The following is a 21,849-nucleotide window of genomic DNA, read 5'->3' on the forward strand; positions in this document are numbered from 1 at the left end:
CAAAAAGCCGCGGGTTCTTCCAGACCTCGTCTTGTCATTATTTGTGTGTTATTTGTGTGGGGTTCTGGGTAATTTGTGTGGGGTTCTGGGTTATTTGTGTGTTATGTGTGTGGGGTTCTGGGTTATTTGTGTGTTATTTGTGTGGGGTTCTGGGTAATTTGTGTGTTATTTGGGTGGGGTTCTGGGTTATTTGTGTGTTATTTGTGTGGGGTTCTGGGTTATTTGTGTGTTATTTGTGTGGGGTTCTGGGTTATTTGTGTGTTATTTGTGTGGGGTTCTGGGTTATTTGTGTGTTATTTGTGTGGGGTTCTGGGTTATTTGTGTGTTATTTGTGTGGGGTTCTGGGTTGTGTGTTATTTGTGTGGGGTTCTGGGTAATTTGTGTGTTATTTGTGTGGGGTTCTGGGTTATTTGTGTGGGGTTCTGGGTTATTTGTGTGTTATTTGTGTGGGGTTCTGGGTTATTTGTGTGTTATTTGTGTGGGGTTCTGGGTAATTTGTGTGTTATTTGTGTGGGGTTCTGGGTAATTTGTGTGTTATTTGTGTGGGGTTCTGGGTAATTTGTGTTATTTGTGTGGGGTTCTGGGTAATTTGTGTTATTTGTGTGGGGTTCTGGGTAATTTGTGTTATTTGTGTGGGGTTCTGGGTAATTTGTGTGTTATTTGTGTGGGGTTCTGGGTTGTGTGTTATTTGTGTGGGGTTCTGGGTTATTTGTGTGGGGTTCTGGGTTATTTGTGTGTTATTTGTGTGGGGTTCTGGGTTATTTGTGTGTTATTTGTGTGGGGTTCTGGGTTATTTGTGTGTTATTTGTGTGGGGTTCTGGGTAATTTGTGTGGGGTTCTGGGTAATTTGTGTGTTATTTGTGTGGGGTTCTGGGTAATTTGTGTTATTTGTGTGGGGTTCTGGGTAATTTGTGTGTTATTTGTGTGGGGTTCTGGGTTATTTGTGTTATTTTTGTGGGGTTCTGGGTTATTTGTGTGTTATTTGTGTGGGGTTCTGGGTAATTTGTGTGTTATTTGTGTGGGGTTCTGGGTAATTTGTGTGTTATTTGTGTGGGGTTCTGGGTTATTTGGGGTAGAGGGGATCTCTCTCGCAGTCTCCCGGGCCATGGTACAAATAAGAGAAGGGGGCTGAGTTTAGTATTTTAATGTACCCCAGTATTTGAGTGAAACCCTCCCACCCGGAGAGACCCCTCTCTGGGGAAGCGACCCCAGGAGCTGACACTTCTTTCTGTCGGCCATTGATGTTTCATCCTCAGAGGATATTGATGTGCGATACCAAATACGTGAAGGTTGTATGTGAAAACCCGTAACTATTTAATATCCTCTATTTCCATTCTGACATTTGTTCACGTGTGACACTATAAACAGGACTGGAATTAGGGCACAAACAAACCAAATCATTCGTGATCAGGTTAGAACAAGCTCCTTCATTTAGTTCCATAATCATTATTATTTCATTCAAACGTCAGTGTTTTACCCCAGAAACTCCACATTTGTTAAATGTAATTAATATTCTATTTGTGTCTACGCAGATACTAATAATAATAAAGTTTAATTCAAGTAATAACCAAAGTGAACCTAAAATAAAGTCCTTTATTCATGGTGACACACGACTTGTTGTGTACCTTCTGCAGTGGCCCCTGTGCCCTCCGGGATTGTTCACACTAAGAATTCAAGATCGTGCGAGAAACATCGCAAACTGTATTTTTATCGAAACGCTTTTGGGAATATCCTGGACAGGACCTGATTGGCTGATATGTAAAGGCACTGATTGGATAACTCTGGTTAAGGCTGCGGCCATGGCGACTCCAGCCGTGCGGAGGCGGAGGGAACGCGGGTGCTTTCCCTGGCCATGGTACGCGCGCCCTCCGTGGGCGTGTCTAGGGGCGGGCCAGTGACGTCACGGAGCTGGTTCGCCCTCATTGGTCGGCCTGTCGCGCCAAGGAATCGGTTTCAACCGATTTCTTGCGCACCGCTCCCCACTCCCGCGCGCCCACTCGCCGTATAGAAGACAGTCTGCTCGCTCAGCGTGCAGACGCGTCCGCGCGGTCTGCCATACCACGGATGCAGACTAAGAGAGGTGGAGATAGGGAAAGAAAGTGAGCACGAGAGACATTCTGGATTTATACCAATGGCTGGAGTGAAGACATTGACATAGAATCCTGCCTAGGATATATAGGACTAGATGCTTCTTTGATGACCTCACAGGGTTATATATATTATATACTGTATAATACAACAAACACTTTGTTCATTCAAAATAATATCTGGAGAATATTGTGCCTTACAAGTAAGGCATTATTAGGTTTGTATTCCCCACTCTCTGAACATATGTGGTATGTGCATGTATGCCTTTTGGAGGGGTAATTTGTTGTTCTGTATCTTGATGTATATTGGACCCTTCAGTGCAAATATACACCCTATATCCGTACTTACAGTATATTGATCCAGAGGAAGGCGAACACACAACCCCAGTGTCACATTATCTAATAATATCTCATAAGGGGAAACATTCATTCCTTCCTGACTCCAAGAATTGGCAATCGGATTACTCCCTGGATCAGCATCCTTCCCATGTATACTTATTTGGTATATCCCTGTATACCTTTCCTGTCTAAAAAGATGTCCAACCTTTTTTTGAACAAATCTATTGTATCTGCTATCACAAAAGCCAACAGTTCTTTTGAAAGCTCCCTGTACTGTCCCCGAATATATTTGTATATACTTATCATATCCCCCCTTAGACACTTTTTTTGTAACTTAACATTTTATTGGTTTTCAAGACAAAGCATAATTACACAATACTTCCATTGTTTCAATTAACATCCAATTAAAATCATAACAAACATAAATCCATGGGAGATGGGGGGGGGGAGGGGGTCCTTCCCTTGTGCTGCATATCCCCAAATATTGGTTCTATTCCGTGTTCTCACCCCCTGTGCGGCCCGACCCAACTCTACTTCCCGCTCCTGCCCAGCGCATCCTGTGCTAAAGTATTTTACCATCCGTCAACCAAGAACGCACCTAGAACCGCCACCGCAGAATGGCGGTGCCGCTTACGCCTGGGATGTCCGCCGGGGCCAGCCACGGTAGCCAGACTTAGTGGAATCTGACGCCAGTGTCATTAACTAAAACTTGTTCATTTCTCCATCTGGCAGACATACCAAATCCTGGGAACTGCGGGAACTTCTTTCTGTTCCCACAATGCCGCGATCTCGCACCTCGATGCCGTTGCAATACGAGCCACTGATTCGCGCTCTACTCTGGCTAGGCCCATGTCTATTTAGTAGTAACAGCCACAGGTCTCATGGAATTGTGAGGTCCAAGACCCTCTGAAGCCAATCCTTCATATCCTCCCATATGGGGGTGGTCCGAGGGCCAGACCACAGCATACCCACCAGATCCGCTGATTCTCCACATCGGACACAACGAGGAGTATCCTGGGACAAATCTGGATCATTTTAGCGGAGTGTTAATGCAAGATAAGATCTTGTTTGCCTTTGCAGCTACTGCCTGACATTGGGCACTATTGCTAAGCCTGCTGTCTACAAGCACTCCTAAACCCTTCTCCATCAAGGATTCCCTCAATTTATCCCCATTTAATGTGTAAGTCGCCTTTTTATTCTTGCTTCCCAAATGCATAACCTTACATTTATCTGTATTAAACCTCATCTGCCATTTACCTGCCCACGTTTCCAGTCTCTCCAAGTCCTTCTGGAGAGAAATTACATCCTGCTCTGATTCTATTACCTTACACAATTTAGAAGGGTGTACATGTCTCAAGGGGAGGAGGCACACGTCACACGGGGAGGAGGCACACGTCTCAAGGGGAGGAGGCACACGTCTCAGGGGGAGGAGGCACACGTCTCACGGTGAGGAGGCACACGTCTCAAGGGGAGGAGGCACACGTCTCAAGGGGAGGAGGCACACGTCTCAAGGGGAGGAGGCACACGTCACACGGGGAGGAGGCACATGTCACACGGGGAGGAGGTACAGGGGAAGGCGGAGGTAAAGATGTTTGGCAGGGGGTGCACAGACGGCCTTATCCTGCTCTCCCGCGGCTCCCGGCGCGAGGCGCTTGTACCCCCAGCCCGCTCCCCGGGTGCATCATGGGAGATGTCTCCGCCTCTCCCCCCTGCAGCCGGCGGAACGCGATGCGGTCGTACACCCAGCCCCGCTCCCCGGGGTGCATCATGGGAGATGTCTCCGCCACTCCCCCCTGCAGCCGGCGGAACGCGATGCGGTCGTACACCCAGCCCCGCTCCCTGGGTGCATCATGGGAAATGTCTCCGCCTCTTCCCCCTGCAGCCGGCGGAACGCGATGTGGTCGTACCCCCAGCCCCGCTCCCCGGGTGCATCATCGGAGATGTCTCCGCCTCTCCCCTCTGCAGCCGGTGGAACGCGATGCGGTCGTACCCCCAGCCCGCTCCCCGGGTGCATCATGGGAGATGTCTCCGCCTCTCCCCTCTGCAGCCGGTGGAACGCGATGCGGTCGTACACCCAGCCCCGCTCCCCGGGGTGCATCATGGGAGATGTCTCCGCCACTCCCCCCTGCAGCCGGCGGAACGCGATGCGGTCGTACACCCAGCCCCGCTCCCCAGGGTGCATCATGGGAAATGTCTCCGCCTCTCCCCCCTGCAGCCGGCGGAACGCGATGCGGTCGTACACCCAGCCCCGCTCCCCGGGTGCATCATGGGAGATGTCTCCGCCTCTCCCCCCTGCAGCCGGCGGAACGCGATGCGGTCGTACCCCCAGCCCGCTCCCCGGGTGCATCATGGGAGATGTCTCCGCCTCTCCCCCCTGCAGCCGGCGGAACGCGATGCGGTCGTACACCCAGCCCCGCTCCCCGGGGTGCATCATGGGAGATGTCTCCGCCTCTCCCCCCTGCAGCCGGCGGAACGCGATGCGGTCGTACACCCAGCCCCGCTCCCCGGGGTGCATCATGGGAGATGTCTCCGCCTCTCCCCCCTGCAGCCGGCGGAACGCGATGTGGTCGTACCCCCAGCCTGCTCCCCGGGTGCATCATCGGAGATGTCTCCACCTCTCCCCCTTGCGGAACGCGATGCGGTCGTACCCCCAGCCCGCCCCCCGGGGTGCATGTCTCCTCCCCCACCCCCCACGGCTCACGGCGCGAGGCGCTCGTACACCCAGCCCCGTTCCCCGGGGTGCACCATGGGAGATGTCTCCGCCTCTTCCCCCTGCGGCCGGCGGAACGCGATGCGGTCGTGCAGCCGGTTAGTCTGTCCCTGCCAGAACTCCAGGACGGACGGACGGAGCAGGTATCCACCCCTGGGGAGTGAGCAGGAGACCCCATCACCCCCACATAAATACCCCACCTCATAAATACCCTATTACCCAACATCATAAAAACCCCATCACCCAACCTCATAAATACCCCATTACCCCACCTCATAAATACCCCATTACCCCACCTCATAAATACCCCATTACCCAACCTCATAAATACCCCATTACCCCACCTCATAAATACCCCATTACCCCACCTCATAAATACCCCATTACCCCACCTCATAAAAACCCCATTACCCCACCTCATAAAAACCCCATTACCCCACCTCATAAAAACCCCATTACCCCACCTCATAAATACCCCATTACCCCACCTCATAAATACCCCATTACCCCACCTCACAAAAACCCCATTACCCCACCTCATAAAAACCCCATTACCCCACCTCATAAATACCCCATTACCCCACCTCATAAATACCCCATTACCCCACCTCATAAAAACCCCATTACCCCACCTCATAAATACCCCATTACCCCACCTCATAAATACCCCATTACCCCACCTCACAAAAACCCCATTACCCCACCTCATAAAAACCCCATTACCCCACCTCATAAATACCCCATTACCCCACCTCACAAAAACCCCATTACCCCACCTCATAAATACCCCATTACCCCACCTCATAAATACCCCATTACCCCACCTCACAAAAACCCCATTACCCCACCTCATAAAAACCCCATTACCCCACCTCATAAAAACCCCATTACCCCACCTCATAAAAACCCCATTACCCCACCTCATAAAAACCCCATTACCCCACCTCATAAAAACCCCATTACCCCACCTCATAAAAACCCCATTACCCCACCTCATAAATACCCCATTACCCCACCTCATAAATACCCCATTACCCCACCTCATAAAAAAACCATTACCCCACCTCATAAATAAACCATTACCCCACCTCATAAATACCCCATTACCCCACCTCATAAAAACCCCATTACCCCACCTCATAAATACCCCATTACCCCACCTCATAAATACCCCATTACCCCACCTCATAAAAACCCCATTACCCCACCTCATAAAAAAAACATTACCCCACCTCATAAATACCCCATTACCCCACCTCATAAATACCCCATTACCCCACCTCATAAAAACCCCATTACCCCACCTCATAAACAAACCATTACCCCACCTCATAAATACCCCATTACCCACCTCATAAATACCCCATTACCCCACCTCATAAATACCCCATTACCCCACCTCATAAATACCCCATCACCCCACCTCATAAATACCCCATCACCCCTGCCCAGAAATACCCCATCACCCCTGTCCCAGAAATACCCCAGCACCCCTGCCCAGAAATACCCCATCACCCCTGCCCAGAAATACCCCCTCACCCCTGCCCAGAAATACCCCCTCACCCTGCCCAGAAATACCCCCTCACCCTGCCCAGAAATACCCCCTCACCCTGCCCAGAAATACCCCCTCACCCTGCCCAGAAATACCCCCTCACCCTGCCCAGAGGAACCTGAACTCACCAGTCAGGAGGCCGGGGAACCTCTCTGTCTCTGTATTCGTCCTCCAGCTCCGCATTCTTCCTGCGCAGGAACTGCAGGGGCGCGGCAGTGTGAGAGGGGGCAGCGTGTGACAGGGGGCAGCGTGTGACAGGGACGCGGCAGTGTGAGAGGGGGCAGCGTGTGACAGGGACGCGGCAGTGTGACAGGGGGCAGCGTGTGACAGGGGGCAGCGTGTGACAGGGACGCGGCAGTGTGACAGGGGGCAGCGTGTGACAGGGACGCGGCAGTGTGACAGGGGGCAGCGTGTGACAGGGGGCAGCGTGTGACAGGGACGCGGCAGTGTGACAGGGGGCAGCGTGAGACAGGGACGCGGCAGTGTGACAGGGGGCAGCGTGTGACAGGGGGCAGCGTGTGACAGGGGGCAGCGTGTGACAGGGGGCAGCGTGAGACAGGGACGCGGCAGTGTGACAGGGACGCGGCAGTGTGACAGGGACGCGGCAGTGTGACAGGGGGCAGCGTGTGACAGGGGGCAGCGTGTGACAGGGGGCAGCGTGTGACAGGGGGCAGCGTGTGACAGGGGGCAGCGTGTGACAGGGGGCAGCGTGTGACAGGGGGCAGCGTGCGACAGGGGGCAGCGTGTGACAGGGACGCGGCAGTGTGACAGGGACGCGGCAGTGTGACAGGGGGCAGCGTGTGACAGGGGGCAGTGTGACAGGGGGCAGCGTGTGAGAGGGGGCAGCGTGTGAGAGGGGGCAGCGTGTGACAGGGGGCAGTGTGTGACAGGGGGCAGCGTGCGACAGGGGGCAGCGTGTGACAGGGACGCGGCAGTGTGACAGGGACGCGGCAGTGTGACAGGGGGCAGCGTGTGACAGGGACGCGGCAGTGTGACAGGGAGCAGCGTGTGACAGGGGGCAGTGTGTGACAGGGACGCGACAGTGTGACAGGGGGCAGCGTGTGACAGGGGGCAGCGTGTGACAGGGACGCGGCAGTGTGACAGGGGGCAGCGTGTGACAGGGACGCGGCAGTGTGACAGGGGGCAGTGTGTGACAGGGACGCGGCAGTGTGACAGGGGGCAGCGTGTGACAGGGGGCAGCGTGTGACAGGGGGCAGCGTGTGACAGGGACGCGACAGTGTGACAGGGGGCAGCGTGTGACAGGGGGCAGTGTGTGACAGGGGGCAGCGTGTGACAGGGGGCAGCGTGTGACAGGGACGCGACAGTGTGACAGGGGGCAGCGTGTGACAGGGGGCAGCGTGTGACAGGGGGCAGCGTGTGACAGGGCCGCGGCAGTGCGACAGGGGGCAGCGTGTGACAGGGGGCAGCATGTGACAGGGGGCAGCGTGTGACAGGGGGCAGCGTGTGACAGGGAGCAGCGTGTGACAGGGGGCAGCGTGTGACAGGGGGCAGCGTGTGACAGGGGGCAGCGTGTGACAGGGGGCAGCGTGTGACAGGGGGCAGCGTGTGACAGGGGGCAGCGTGTGACAGGGGGCAGCGTGTGACAGGGGGCAGCGTGTGACAGGGGGCAGCGTGTGACAGGGGGCAGCGTGTGACAGGGGGCAGCGTGTGACAGGGACGCGGCAGTGTGACAGGGGCAGCGTGTGACAGGGGGCAGCGTGTGACAGGGGGCAGCGTGAGACAGGGACGCGGCAGTGTGACAGGGGGCAGCGTGTGACAGGGGGCAGCGTGTGACAGGGGGCAGCGTGTGACAGGGACGCGGCAGTGTGACAGGGACGCGGCAGTGTGACAGGGGGCAGCGTGTGACAGGGGGCAGCGTGTGACAGGGGGCAGCGTGTGACAGGGGGCAGCGTGTGACAGGGGGCAGCGTGTGACAGGGATGCGGCAGTGTGACAGGGGGCAGCGTGTGACAGGGGGCAGCGTGTGACAGGGGGCAGCGTGTGACAGGGGGCAGCGTGAGACAGGGGGCAGCGTGTGACAGGGACGCGGCAGTGTGACAGGGACGCGGCAGTGTGACAGGGGGCAGCGTGTGACAGGGGGCAGCGTGTGACAGGGGGCAGCGTGTGACAGGGGGCAGCGTGTGACAGGGGGCAGCGTGTGACAGGGATGCGGCAGTGTGACAGGGGGCAGCGTGTGACAGGGGGCAGCGTGCGACAGGGGGCAGTGTGACAGGGGGCAGCGTGTGACAGGGGGCAGCGTGTGACAGGGGGCAGCGTGTGACAGGGGGCAGCGTGTGACAGGGGGCAGCGTGTGACAGGGGGCAGCGTGTGACAGGGGGCAGCGTGTGACAGGGGGCAGCGTGTGACAGGGGGCAGCGTGTGACAGGGGGCAGCGTGTGACAGGGGGCAGCGTGTGACAGGGGGCAGCGTGTGACAGGGGGCAGCGTGTGACAGGGCCGCGGCAGTGTGACAGGGGGCAGCGTGTGACAGGGGGCAGCGTGCGACAGGGGGCAGCGTGCGACAGGGGGCAGCGTGTGACAGGGGGCAGCGTGAGACAGGGGGCAGCGTGTGACAGGGGGCAGCGTGTGACAGGGGGCAGCGTGTGACAGGGGGCAGCGTGTGACAGGGGGCAGCGTGTGACAGGGGGCAGCGTGTGACAGGGGGCAGCGTGAGACAGGGGCAGCGTGTGACAGGGACGCGGCAGTGTGACAGGGAGCAGCGTGTGACAGGGGCAGCGTGTGACAGGGAGCAGCGTGTGACAGGGGGCAGCGTGTGACAGGGGGCAGCGTGTGACAGGGACGCGGCAGTGACAGGGGGCAGCGTGTGACAGGGGGCAGCGTGTGACAGGGGGCAGCGTGTGACAGGGGGCAGCGTGTGACAGGGACGCGGCAGTGTGACAGGGGGCAGCGTGTGACAGGGGGCAGCGTGTGACAGGGGGCAGCGTGTGACAGGGGGCAGCGTGTGACAGGGGGCAGCGTGTGACAGGGGGCAGCGTGTGACAGGGACGCGGCAGTGTGACAGGGGGCAGCGTGTGACAGGGGGCAGCGTGTGACAGGGGGCAGCGTGTGACAGGGACGCGGCAGTGTGACAGGGGGCAGCGTGAGACAGGGGGCAGCGTGTGACAGGGGGCAGCGTGTGACAGGGACGCGGCAGTGTGACAGGGACGCGGCAGTGTGACAGGGGGCAGCGTGTGACAGGGGGCAGCGTGTGACAGGGGCGCGGCAGTGTGACAGGGGGCAGCGTGTGACAGGGGGCAGCGTGTGACAGGGGGCAGCGTGTGACAGGGGGCAGCGTGAGACAGGGGGCAGCGTGTGACAGGGGGCAGCGTGTGACAGGGGGCAGCGTGTGACAGGGGGCAGCGTGTGACAGGGGGCAGCGTGTGACAGGGGGCAGCGTGTGACAGGGGGCAGCGTGCGACAGGGGGCAGCGTGTGACAGGGAGCAGCGTGTGACAGGGACGCGGCAGTGTGACAGGGGGCAGCGTGCGACAGGGGGCAGCGTGCGACAGGGGGCAGTGTGACAGGGGGCAGCGTGTGACAGGGGGCAGCGTGTGACAGGGACGCGGCAGTGTGACAGGGGGCAGCGTGTGACAGGGATGCGGCAGTGTGACAGGGGGCAGTGTGACAGGGGGCAGCGTGTGACAGGGGGCAGCGTGTGACAGGGGGCAGCGTGTGACAGGGGGCAGCGTGTGACAGGGGGCAGCGTGTGACAGGGGGCAGCGTGTGACAGGGGGCAGCGTGTGACAGGGGGCAGCGTGTGACAGGGGGCAGCGTGTGACAGGGGGCAGCGTGTGACAGGGGGCAGCGTGTGACAGGGACGCGGCAGTGTGACAGGGGGCAGCGTGTGACAGGGGGCAGCGTGTGACAGGGACGCGGCAGTGTGACAGGGGGCAGCGTGTGACAGGGGGCAGCGTGTGACAGGGACGCGGCAGTGTGACAGGGGGGCAGCGTGCGACAGGGGGCAGCGTGCGACAGGGACGCGACAGTGTGACAGGGGGCAGCGTGTGACAGGGGGCAGCGTGAGACAGGGGGCAGCGTGAGACAGGGGGCAGCGTGAGACAGGGGGCAGCGTGTGACAGGGGGCAGCGTGTGACAGGGGGCAGCGTGTGACAGGGGGCAGCGTGTGACAGGGGGCAGCGTGTGACAGGGGGCAGCGTGTGACAGGGGGCAGCGTGTGACAGGGGGCAGCGTGTGACAGGGGGCAGCGTGTGACAGGGGGCAGCGTGTGACAGGGGGCAGCGTGTGACAGGGGGCAGCGTGTGACAGGGGGCAGCGTGTGACAGGGGGCAGCGTGTGACAGGGGGCAGCGTGTGACAGGGACGCAGCAGTGTGACAGGGGGCAGCGTGTGACAGGGGGCAGCGTGTGACAGGGACGCGGCAGTGTGACAGGGGGCAGCGTGTGACAGGGGGCAGCGTGTGACAGGGGGCAGCGTGTGACAGGGGGCAGCGTGTGACAGGGGGCAGCGTGTGACAGGGGGCAGCGTGAGACAGGGGGCAGCGTGAGACAGGGACGCGGCAGTGTGACAGGGGGCAGCGTGTGACAGGGATGCGGCAGTGTGACAGGGGGCAGTGTGACAGGGGGCAGCGTGTGACAGGGGGCAGCGTGTGACAGGGGGCAGCGTGTGACAGGGGGCAGCGTGTGACAGGGGGCAGCGTGTGACAGGGGGCAGCGTGTGACAGGGGGCAGCGTGTGACAGGGGGCAGCGTGTGACAGGGGGCAGCGTGTGACAGGGACGCGGCAGTGTGACAGGGGGCAGCGTGTGACAGGGGGCAGCGTGTGACAGGGGGCAGCGTGTGACAGGGGGCAGCGTGTGACAGGGGGCAGCGTGTGACAGGGGGCAGCGTGTGACAGGGGGCAGCGTGTGACAGGGGGCAGCGTGTGACAGGGGGCAGCGTGTGACAGGGACGCGGCAGTGTGACAGGGGGCAGCGTGTGACAGGGGCAGCGTGTGACAGGGATGCGGCAGTGTGACAGGGACGCGGCAGTGTGACAGGGGGCAGCGTGTGACAGGGGGCAGCGTGCGACAGGGACGCGGCAGTGTGACAGGGGGCAGTGTGTGACAGGGGGCAGCGTGTGACAGGGGGCAGCGTGTGACAGGGACGCGACAGTGTGACAGGGGGCAGCGTGTGACAGGGGGCAGCGTGTGACAGGGGGCAGCGTGTGACAGGGGGCAGCGTGTGACAGGGGGCAGCGTGTGACAGGGGGCAGCGTGTGACAGGGGGCAGCGTGTGACAGGGGGCAGCGTGCGACAGGGGGCAGCGTGCGACAGGGGGCAGCGTGCGACAGGGGGCAGCGTGTGACAGGGGGGCAGCGTGTGACAGGGGGCAGCGTGAGACAGGGGGCAGCGTGCGACAGGGACGCGACAGTGTGACAGGGGGCAGCGTGCGACAGGGACGCGACAGTGTGACAGGGGGCAGCGTGTGACAGGGGGCAGCGTGTGACAGGGGGCAGCGTGTGACAGGGGGCAGCGTGTGACAGGGGGCAGCGTGTGACAGGGGGCAGCGTGTGACAGGGGGCAGCGTGTGACAGGGGGCAGCGTGCGACAGGGGGCAGCGTGCGACAGGGGGCAGCGTGTGACAGGGAGCAGCGTGTGACAGGGACGCGGCAGTGTGACAGGGGGCAGCGTGCGACAGGGGGCAGCGTGCGACAGGGACGCGGCAGCGTGCGACAGGGGGCAGCGTGCGACAGGGGGCAGCGTGCGACAGGGGGCAGCGTGCGACAGGGGGCAGCGTGCGACAGGGGGCAGCGTGCGACAGGGGGCAGCGTGCGACAGGGGGCAGCGTGCGACAGGGGGCAGCGTGCGACAGGGGGCAGCGTGCGACAGGGGGCAGCGTGCGACAGGGGGCAGCGTGCGACAGGGGGCAGCGTGCGACAGGGGGCAGCGTGCGACAGGGGGCAGCGTGTGACAGGGGGCAGCGTGTGACAGGGGGCAGCGTGTGACAGGGGGCAGCGTGCGACAGGGGGCAGCGTGCGACAGGGGGCAGCGTGTGACAGGGACGCGGCAGTGTGACAGGGGGCAGCGTGTGACAGGGATGCGGCAGTGTGACAGGGGGCAGTGTGACAGGGGGCAGCGTGTGACAGGGGGCAGCGTGTGACAGGGGGCAGCGTGTGACAGGGGGCAGCGTGTGACAGGGGGCAGCGTGTGACAGGGGGCAGCGTGTGACAGGGGGCAGCGTGTGACAGGGGGCAGCGTGTGACAGGGGGCAGCGTGTGACAGGGACGCGGCAGTGTGACAGGGGGGCAGCGTGCGACAGGGGGCAGCGTGCGACAGGGGGCAGCGTGTGACAGGGGGCAGCGTGTGACAGGGGGCAGCGTGTGACAGGGGGCAGCGTGTGACAGGGGGCAGCGTGTGACAGGGGGCAGCGTGTGACAGGGGGCAGCGTGTGACAGGGGGCAGCGTGCGACAGGGGGCAGCGTGCGACAGGGGGCAGCGTGTGACAGGGACGCGGCAGTGTGACAGGGACGCGGCAGTGTGACAGGGGGCAGCGTGTGACAGGGATGCGGCAGTGTGACAGGGGGCAGTGTGACAGGGGGCAGCGTGTGACAGGGGGCAGCGTGTGACAGGGGGCAGCGTGTGACAGGGGGCAGCGTGTGACAGGGGGCAGCGTGTGACAGGGGGCAGCGTGTGACAGGGGGCAGCGTGTGACAGGGGGCAGCGTGTGACAGGGGGCAGCGTGTGACAGGGGGCAGCGTGTGACAGGGGGCAGCGTGTGACAGGGACGCGGCAGTGTGACAGGGGGCAGCGTGTGACAGGGGGCAGCGTGTGACAGGGGGCAGCGTGTGACAGGGGGCAGCGTGTGACAGGGGGCAGCGTGTGACAGGGGGCAGCGTGTGACAGGGACGCGGCAGTGTGCGACAGGGGGCAGCGTGCGACAGGGGGCAGCGTGCGACAGGGGGCAGCGTGCGACAGGGGGCAGCGTGCGACAGGGGGCAGCGTGTGACAGGGGGCAGCGTGTGACAGGGGGCAGCGTGTGACAGGGGGCAGCGTGTGACAGGGGGCAGCGTGTGACAGGGGGCAGCGTGTGACAGGGACGCGGCAGTGTGACAGGGGGCAGCGTGTGACAGGGGGCAGCGTGTGACAGGGGGCAGCGTGTGACAGGGGGCAGCGTGTGACAGGGGGCAGCGTGTGACAGGGGGCAGCGTGAGACAGGGGGCAGCGTGTGACAGGGGGCAGCGTGTGACAGGGGGCAGCGTGTGACAGGGGGCAGCGTGTGACAGGGGGCAGCGTGAGACAGGGGGCAGCGTGAGACAGGGACGCGGCAGTGTGACAGGGGGCAGCGTGTGACAGGGGGCAGCGTGTGACAGGGGGCAGCGTGAGACAGGGGGCAGCGTGTGACAGGGGGCAGCGTGTGACAGGGACGCGGCAGTGTGACAGGGGGCAGCGTGTGACAGGGGGGCAGCATGTGACAGGGGGCAGCGTGCGACAGGGGGCAGCGTGTGACAGGGGGCAGCGTGTGACAGGGACACGGCAGTGTGACAGGGGGGCAGCGTGCGACAGGGGGCAGCGTGTGACAGGGGGCAGCGTGCGACAGGGGGCAGCGTGCGACAGGGGGCAGCGTGTGACAGGGGGCAGCGTGTGACAGGGGGCAGCGTGAGACAGGGACGCGGCAGTGTGACAGGGGCAGCGTGTGACAGGGGGCAGTGTGTGACAGGGGGCAGCGTGAGACAGGGGGTAGCGTGTGACAGGGACGCGGCAGTGTGACAGGGGGCAGCGTGCGACAGGGACGCGACAGTGTGACAGGGGCAGCGTGTGACAGGGGGCAGCGTGTGACAGGGGGCAGCGTGAGACAGGGGGCAGCGTGAGACAGGGACGCGGCAGTGTGACAGGGGCAGCGTGTGACAGGGGGCAGCGTGTGACAGGGGGCAGCGTGCGACAGGGGGCAGTGTGACAGGGGGCAGCGTGCGACAGGGACGCGACAGTGTGACAGGGGGCAGCGTGCGACAGGGACGCGACAGTGTGACAGGGGGCAGCGTGTGACAGGGGGCAGCGTGAGACAGGGGGCAGCGTGAGACAGGGGGCAGCGTGTGACAGGGACGCGACAGTGTGACAGGGGGGCAGCGTGCGACAGGGGGCAGCGTGCGACAGGGGGCAGCGTGCGACAGGGGGCAGCGTGCGACAGGGGGCAGCGTGCGACAGGGGGCAGCGTGTGACAGGGGGCAGCGTGCGACAGGGGGCAGCGTGCGACAGGGGGCAGCGTGTGACAGGGGGCAGCGTGAGACAGGGGGCAGCGTGTGACAGGGACGCGGCAGTGTGACAGGGGGGCAGCGTGCGACAGGGGGCAGCGTGCGACAGGGACGCGACAGTGTGACAGGGACGCGACAGTGTGACAGGGGGGCAGCGTGCGACAGGGGGCAGCGTGCGACAGGGACGCGACAGTGTGACAGGGACGCGACAGTGCGACAGGGACGCGACAGTGCGACAGGGACGCGACAGTGCGACAGGGACGCGACAGTGTGACAGGGGGCGGTGTGTGTGACAGGGGGCGGTGTGTGTGACAGGGGGCGGTGTGTGTGACAGGGGGCGGTGTGTGTGACAGGGGGCAGTGTGTGTGACAGGGGGCGGTGTGTGTGACAGGGGGCGGTGTGTGTGACAGGGGGCGGTGTGTGTGACAGGGGGCGGTGTGGGTGACAGGGGGCGGTGTGTGTGACAGGGGGCGGTGTGTGTGACAGGGACGCGACGTGTGCGACAGGGACGCGACAGTGTGACAGGGGGCGGTGTGTGTGACAGGGGGCGGTGTGTGACAGTGGCAGCGTGTGACAGACAGGGGGCGGCGTGTCATGGTGTGTGGTTGTGTGTCCCCGTGTCTCGCTGACCTCACGGTCCGGGATGACGTGGCTTTGTCTGCTCACGGCCGCGCCGATCTGGCTGCTCTTCGGCCGCGAGTGGAAATAGACGTCAGACTCCTGGTCAGAGAGATGTTCCACCGACCCTTCTATCCGGACCTGGGGGGATACAGCCACGTGACCACGCCACCCGCACATGGGGGGCATACAGCCACGTGACCACCGACACCCGCACATGGGGCATACAGCCACGTGACCACGACACCCGCACATGGGGGGATACAGCCACGTGACCACGATACCCGCACATGGGGGGCATACAGCCACGTGACCACGACACCCGCACATGGGGGGATACAGCCACGTGACCACGACACCCGCACATGGGGGGCATACAGCCACGTGACCACGACACCCGCACATGGGGCATACAGCCACGTGACCACCGACACCAGCACATGGGGGGATACAGCCACGTGACCACGACACCCGCACATGGGGCATACAGCCACGTGACCACGACACCCGCACATGGGGGGCATACAGCCACGTGACCACGACACCCGCACATGGGGGGCATACAGCCACGTGACCACGACACCCGCACATGGGGGGATACAGCCACGTGACCACCGACACCCGCACATGGGTCTCACAGTCTCACACCCGCCTCGGAGCGCTCACCCGGGCAATCTCTCAGGCAGTCTCACACCCGCCTCGGAGCGCTCACCCGGGCAATCTCTCAGGCAGTCTCACACCCGCCTCGGAGCGCTCACCCGGGCAATCTCTCAGGCAGTCTCACACCCGCCTCGGAGCGCTCACCCGGGCAATCTCTCAGGCAGTCTCACACCCGCCTCGGAGCGCTCACCCGGGCAATCTCTCAGGCAGTCTCACACCCGCCTCGGAGCGCTCACCCGGGCAATCTCTCAGGCAGTCTCACACCCGCCTCGGAGCGCTCACCCGGGCAATCTCTCAGGCAGTCTCACACCCGCCTCGGAGCGCTCACCCGGGCAATCTCTCAGGCAGTCTCACACCCGCCTCGGAGCGCTCACCCAGGCAATCTCCCAGGCAGTCTCACACCCGCCTCGGAGCGCTCACCCGGACAATCTCTCAGGCAGTCTCACACCCGCCTCGGAGCGCTCACCCGGGCAATCTCTCAGGCAGTCTCACACCCGCCTCGGAGCGCTCACCCGGGCAATCTCTCAGGCAGTCTCACGCCCGCCTCGGAGCGCTCACACCGGGCAATCTCTCAGGCAGTCTCACACCCGCCTCGGAGCGCTCACCCGGGCAATCTCTCAGGCAGTCTCACACCCGCCTCGGAGCGCTCACCCGGGCAATCTCTCAGGCAGTCTCACACCCGCCTCGGAGCGCTCACCCGGGCAATCTCTCAGGCAGTCTCACACCCGCCTCGGAGCGCTCCCCCGGGCAATCTCTCAGGCAGTCTCACACCCGCCTCGGAGCGCTCCCCCGGGCAATCTCTCAGGCAGTCTCACACCCGCCTCGGAGCGCTCACCCGGGCAATCTCTCAGGCAGTCTCACACCCGCCTCGGAGCGCTCACCCGGGCAATCTCTCAGGCAGTCTCACGCCCGCCTCGGAGCGCTCACCCGGGCAATCTCTCAGGCAGTCTCACACCCGCCTCGGAGCGCTCACCCGGGCAATCTCTCAGGCAGTCTCACACCCGCCTCGGAGCGCTCACACCGGGCAATCTCTCAGGCAGTCTCACACCCGCCTCGGAGCGCTCACACCGGGCAATCTCTCAGGCAGTCTCACACCCGCCTCGGAGCGCTCACCCGGGCAATCTCTCAGGCAGTCTCACACCCGCCTCGGAGCGCTCACCCGGGCAATCTCTCAGGCAGTCTCACACCCGGGCAATCTCTCAGGCAGTCTCACACCCGCCTCGGAGCGCTCACCCGGGCAATCTCTCAGGCAGTCTCACACCCGCCTCGGAGCGCTCACCTGCCGATTCAGGGGCTCCCAGAAGAACAGGAGAGAGGCCACGGGGTTACACTCCTGTACAGACAAAGGGAGATGTGAGGGACGGGGAGAAGGTCTCTCTCTCTGTGGGATCAGGGAGGTCTCTCTCTCTCTGTGGGATCGGGGAGGTCTCTCTCTCTCTCTGTGGGATCGGGGAGGTCTCTCTCTCTCTGTAGGATCGGGGAGGTCTCTCTCTCTGTGGGATCGGGGAGGTCTCTCTCTCTGTGGGATCGGGGAGGTCTCTCTCTCTGTGGGATCAGGGAGGTCTCTCTCTCTCTGTGGGATCGGGGAGGTCTCTCTCTCTCTCTGTGGGATCGGGGAGGTCTCTCTCTCTCTGTAGGATCGGGGAGGTCTCTCTCTCTGTGGGATCGGGGAGGTCTCTCTCTCTGTGGGATCGGGGAGGTCTCTCTCTCTGTGGGATCGGGGAGGTCTCTCTCTCTCTGTGGGATCGGGGAGGTCTCTCTCTCTCTCTGTGGGATCTGGGAGGTCTCTCTCTCTGTGGGATCGGGGAGGTCTCTCTCTCTGTGGGATCGGGGAGGTCTCTCTCTCTGTAGGATCTGGGAGGTCTCTCTCTCTGTGGGATCGGGGAGGTCTCTCTCTCTGTGGGATCGGGGAGGTCTCTCTCTCTGTGGGATCGGGAGGTCTCTCTCTCTGTAGGATCGGGGAGGTCTCTCTCTCTGGGATCGGGGAGGTCTCTCTCTCTGTGGGATCGGGAGGTCTCTCTCTCTGTAGGATCGGGGCGGTCTCTCGCGGTCTCTGTGGGATCAGGGAGGTCTCTCTCTCTGTAGGATCAGGGCGGTCTCTCGCGGTCTCTGTGGGATCAGGGCGGTCTCTCTCTCTGTAGGATCGGGGCGGTCTCTCGCGGTCTCTGTGGGATCGGGGCGGTCTCTCGCGGTCTCTGTGGGAGTCACACCATCTCTTTCCCTTTCCTGCTCTCCCGGTTGGTGTAGAACCGGAACCCGTCTGGACCGAATCCTTTCAGGAGAACCATGCGGGCTGAGGGCCGGCCATCCCTGGGGGGAGGGGGGAAGGGGCAGTGAGTGGGGGGGAGGAGAGAGTAGGAGCAGTGAGTGGGGGGAGGGGGAGAAGTGGCAGTGAGTGGGGGGAGGGGGAGAAGGGGCAGTGAGTAGGGGGGAGGGGGAGAAGGGGCAGTGAGTAGGGGGGAGGGGGAGAAGGGGCAGTGAGTAGGGGGGAGGGGGAGAAGGGGCAGTGAGTAGGGGGGAGGGGGAGAAGGGGCAGTGAGTGGGGGGAGGGGGAGAAGGGGCAGTGAGGGGGGGGAGAAAAGGGGCAGTGAGTGGGGGGGGGGGAAAAGGGGCAGTGAGTGGGGGGGAAAGGGGGCAGTGAGTGGGGGGGGAGAAAAGGGGCAGTGAGTGGGGGGGGGGGAAAGGGGCAGTGAGTGGGGGGGGGAAAGGGGCAGTGAGTGGGGGGGGGAAAGGGGCAGTGAGTGGGGGGGGGGGAAAGGGGGCAGTGAGTGGGGGGGGGGGGAAAGGGGCAGTGAGTGGGGGGGGGGTGAAGGTAGGCGTAGTGAGTGAGTTGGGGGGAGGAATAAGGGCAGTCAGTGAGGGGGAAGAGAAGGGGCAGTGGATGGGGGGAGGGGGGAGAGTAGGGGCAGTGAGTGGGGGGAGGAGACGGGGCAGTGAGTGGGGGGAGGGGGAGAAGGGGCAGTGAGTGGGGGGAGGGGAGAAGGGGCAGTGAGTGAGGGGGAGAAGGGGCAGTGAGTGAGGGGGAGGGGAGAAGGGGCAGTGAGTGGGGGGAGGGAGAAGGGGCAGTGAGTGGGGGGAGAGTAGGGGCAGTGAGTGGGGGGAGGAGACGGGGCAGTGAGTGGGGGGAGGGGGAGAGGGCCAGTGAGTGGGGGGAGGGGAGAAGGGGCAGTGAGTGAGGGGGAGAAGGGGCAGTGAGTGAGGGGGAGGGGAGAAGGGGCAGTGAGTGGGGGGAGGGAGAAGGGGCAGTGAGTGGGGGGAGGGAGAAGGGGCAGTGAGTGGGGGGAGGGAGAAGGGGCAGTGAGTGGGGGGAGAGATGTGGCAGTGAGTGGGGGGAGGAGACGGGGCAGTGAGTGGGGGAGGGGGAGGAGAAGGGCAGTGAGTGAAGGGGAGAAGGGGCAGTGAGTGAGGGGGAGAAGGGGCAGTGAGTGGGGGGGAGAGAAGGGCAGTGAGTGGGGGGAGGGGGAGAAGGAGCAGTGAGTGGGGGGGGGGAGAGATGGGTCAGTGAGTAGGGGGGGAGAGATGGGGCAGTGAGTAGGGGGGAGAAGGGGTTCGCACCCCACACACCTGGTGGCTGTGGCCAGGCACATGGCGTTGGGCTCTGCGATGGCCGCACATTGAGTGACCTCCTGGAACCAGGCACTGAACTGAGTGATGGGGTCAAGGGAGACCAGGTGACACTCCTCAAACGCCTGGGAAAGAGAGAGGGAGTGAGTGCCGTCCAGCGGAGGAGCCACAGAGATGGACTGGTCAGTGTATGTACCCACGCCACCCAGCGGAGGAGCCACAGAGATGGACGGGTCAGTGTATGTACCCACGCCACCCAGCGGAGCAGCCACAGAGATGGACGGGTCAGTGTATGTACCCACAGAGATGGACGGGTCAGTATATGTACCCACGCCACCCAGCGGACGAGCCACAGAGATGGACGGGTCAGTGTATGTACCCACGCCACCCAGCGGACGAGCCACAGAGATGGACGGGTCAGTGTACGTACCCACGCCACCCAGCGGAGGAGCCACAGAGATGGACGGGTCAGTGTACGTACCCACGCCACCCAGCGGAGGAGCCACAGAGATGGACGGGTCAGTGTACGTACCCACGCCACCCAGCGGAGGAGCCACAGAGATGGATGGGTCAGTGTACGTACCCACACCACCCAGCGGAGGAGCCACAGAGATGGACGGGTCAGTGTACGTACCCACACCACCCAGCGGACGAGCCACAGAGATGGACGGGTCAGTGTATGTACCCACGCCACCCAGCGGACGAGCCACAGAGATGGACGGGTCAATGTATGTACCCACGCCACCCAGCGGAGGAGCCACAGAGATGGACGGGTCAGTGTATGTACCCACGCCACCCAGCGGACGAGCCACAGAGATGGACGGGTCAGTGTACGTACCCACGCCACCCAGCGGACGAGCCACAGAGATGGACGGGTCAGTGTATTTACCCACGCCATTATATATATATATATATATATATTGGCGTGTATGAGGGGAGATATATATATTTACACAGTTGTGTGAAAAAGAAAGTACACCCTCTTTGAATTCCATGGTTTTACATATCAGGACATAATAACAATCATCTGTTCCTTAGCAGGTCTAAAAATTAGTTAAATACGTCAGATGAACAACAACACATGACATATTACACCGTGTGTGTGTGTGTGTGTGTGTGTACACATGACATATTACACCGTGTCATGATTTATTTAACAAAAATAAAGCCAACATTTTAAGACCTGCTAAGGAACAGATGGTTGTTATTATGTCCCGATATGTAACACCATAGAATTCAAAGGGGGTGTACTTTCTTTTTCACACAAGTGTGTGTGTGTGTGTCACAGTGTGTGTGTGTGTGTGTGTGTGTGTGTGTGTCACAGTGTGTGTGTGTGTGTGTGTGTGTGTGTCACAGTGTGTGTGTGTGTGTGTGTGTGTCACAGTGTGTGTGTGTGTGTGTGTGTGTCACAGTGTGTCACAGTGTGTGTGTGTGTGTCACAGTGTGTGTGTGTGTGTGTCACAGTGTGTGTGTGTGTGTGTGTGTGTGTGTGTGTGTGTCACAGTGTGTGTGTGTGTCACAGTGTGTGTGTGTATGTGTGTGTTTTTGAGAGTGTATATATATATAAATGTAAATACAACTGTATGCTCATATATATATATATATATGTGTGTGTGTGTGTGTGTGTGTCACAGTGTGTCACAGTGTGTGTGTGTGTGTCACAGTGTGTGTGTGTGTGTCACAGTGTGTGTGTGTGTGTGTGTGTGTGTTTTTGTGTGTGTTTTTGTGTGTGTTTTTGTGTGTGTGTGTGTGTGTGTGTGTTTTTGAGTGTATATATATATAAATGTAAATACAACTGTATGCTCATATATATATATATATATGTGTGTAGTGTGTGAGGGAGTGACTGTATATATATATATATTTGGGGTGTGTATTGGCTCCCCCCTAGTGACGTCACTCTGACCTCGTCGTCACTCCGGTAACGTTTCCGCATCGCCCTCAGGTCCATGACGTCACCTCCCGCCGGGCCGCTCAGTGTCCGAAGCGCCACCGATGCACCGCCGCGCAGTGACGTCACCAGACAGCGCGCCATCCCCGCGTCACAGGCCGGCGTCATTCCGTCATTACGCACGGGAGAGAGGGGCGTCCGTTGCCATGGACACCGAGGGCGATGGGCGGGACTTGGCCTCTGACGC

General features: G+C 61.4%; 1 protein-coding gene across 1 annotated transcript; it reads right to left on the reverse strand.

Annotated features, from left to right (window-relative positions):
* Positions 1–1,577: 1,577 nt before the first annotated feature.
* On the reverse strand, positions 1,578–21,785 carry PNPO (pyridoxamine 5'-phosphate oxidase). Its single transcript, XM_075581018.1, has 7 exons — positions 21,618–21,785; positions 19,712–19,836; positions 18,358–18,457; positions 17,427–17,480; positions 15,500–15,628; positions 6,817–6,887; positions 1,578–5,289 (listed from the first exon to the last, which is right to left on the reverse strand). Exons 1-7 carry the CDS (start codon positions 21,768–21,770, stop codon positions 5,124–5,126), a joined length of 798 nt encoding a protein of 265 aa, XP_075437133.1. The 5' UTR covers positions 21,771–21,785; the 3' UTR covers positions 1,578–5,123.
* Between the last annotated feature and the right edge of the window lie 64 nt (positions 21,786–21,849).

This window comes from Ascaphus truei (assembly GCF_040206685.1).
Source record: "Ascaphus truei isolate aAscTru1 chromosome 23 unlocalized genomic scaffold, aAscTru1.hap1 SUPER_23_unloc_2, whole genome shotgun sequence".
In the NCBI taxonomy this organism is placed as follows: domain Eukaryota; kingdom Metazoa; phylum Chordata; class Amphibia; order Anura; family Ascaphidae; genus Ascaphus; species Ascaphus truei.

Coding starts and splice junctions, on each gene's coding strand:
- PNPO (XM_075581018.1), bottom strand. CDS start 21,770: ATGACGCCGGCCTGTGACGCGGGGATGGCGCGCTGTCTGGTGACGTCA. Junction 15,629..17,426: donor GGGAGCCCCTGAATCGGCAG/GTGAGCGCTCCG, acceptor GTATCCCCCCAG/GTCCGGATAGAAGGGTCGGT. Junction 5,290..6,816: donor GTTCCCCGGCCTCCTGACTG/GTGAGTTCAGGT, acceptor CTCACTCCCCAG/GGGTGGATACCTGCTCCGTC.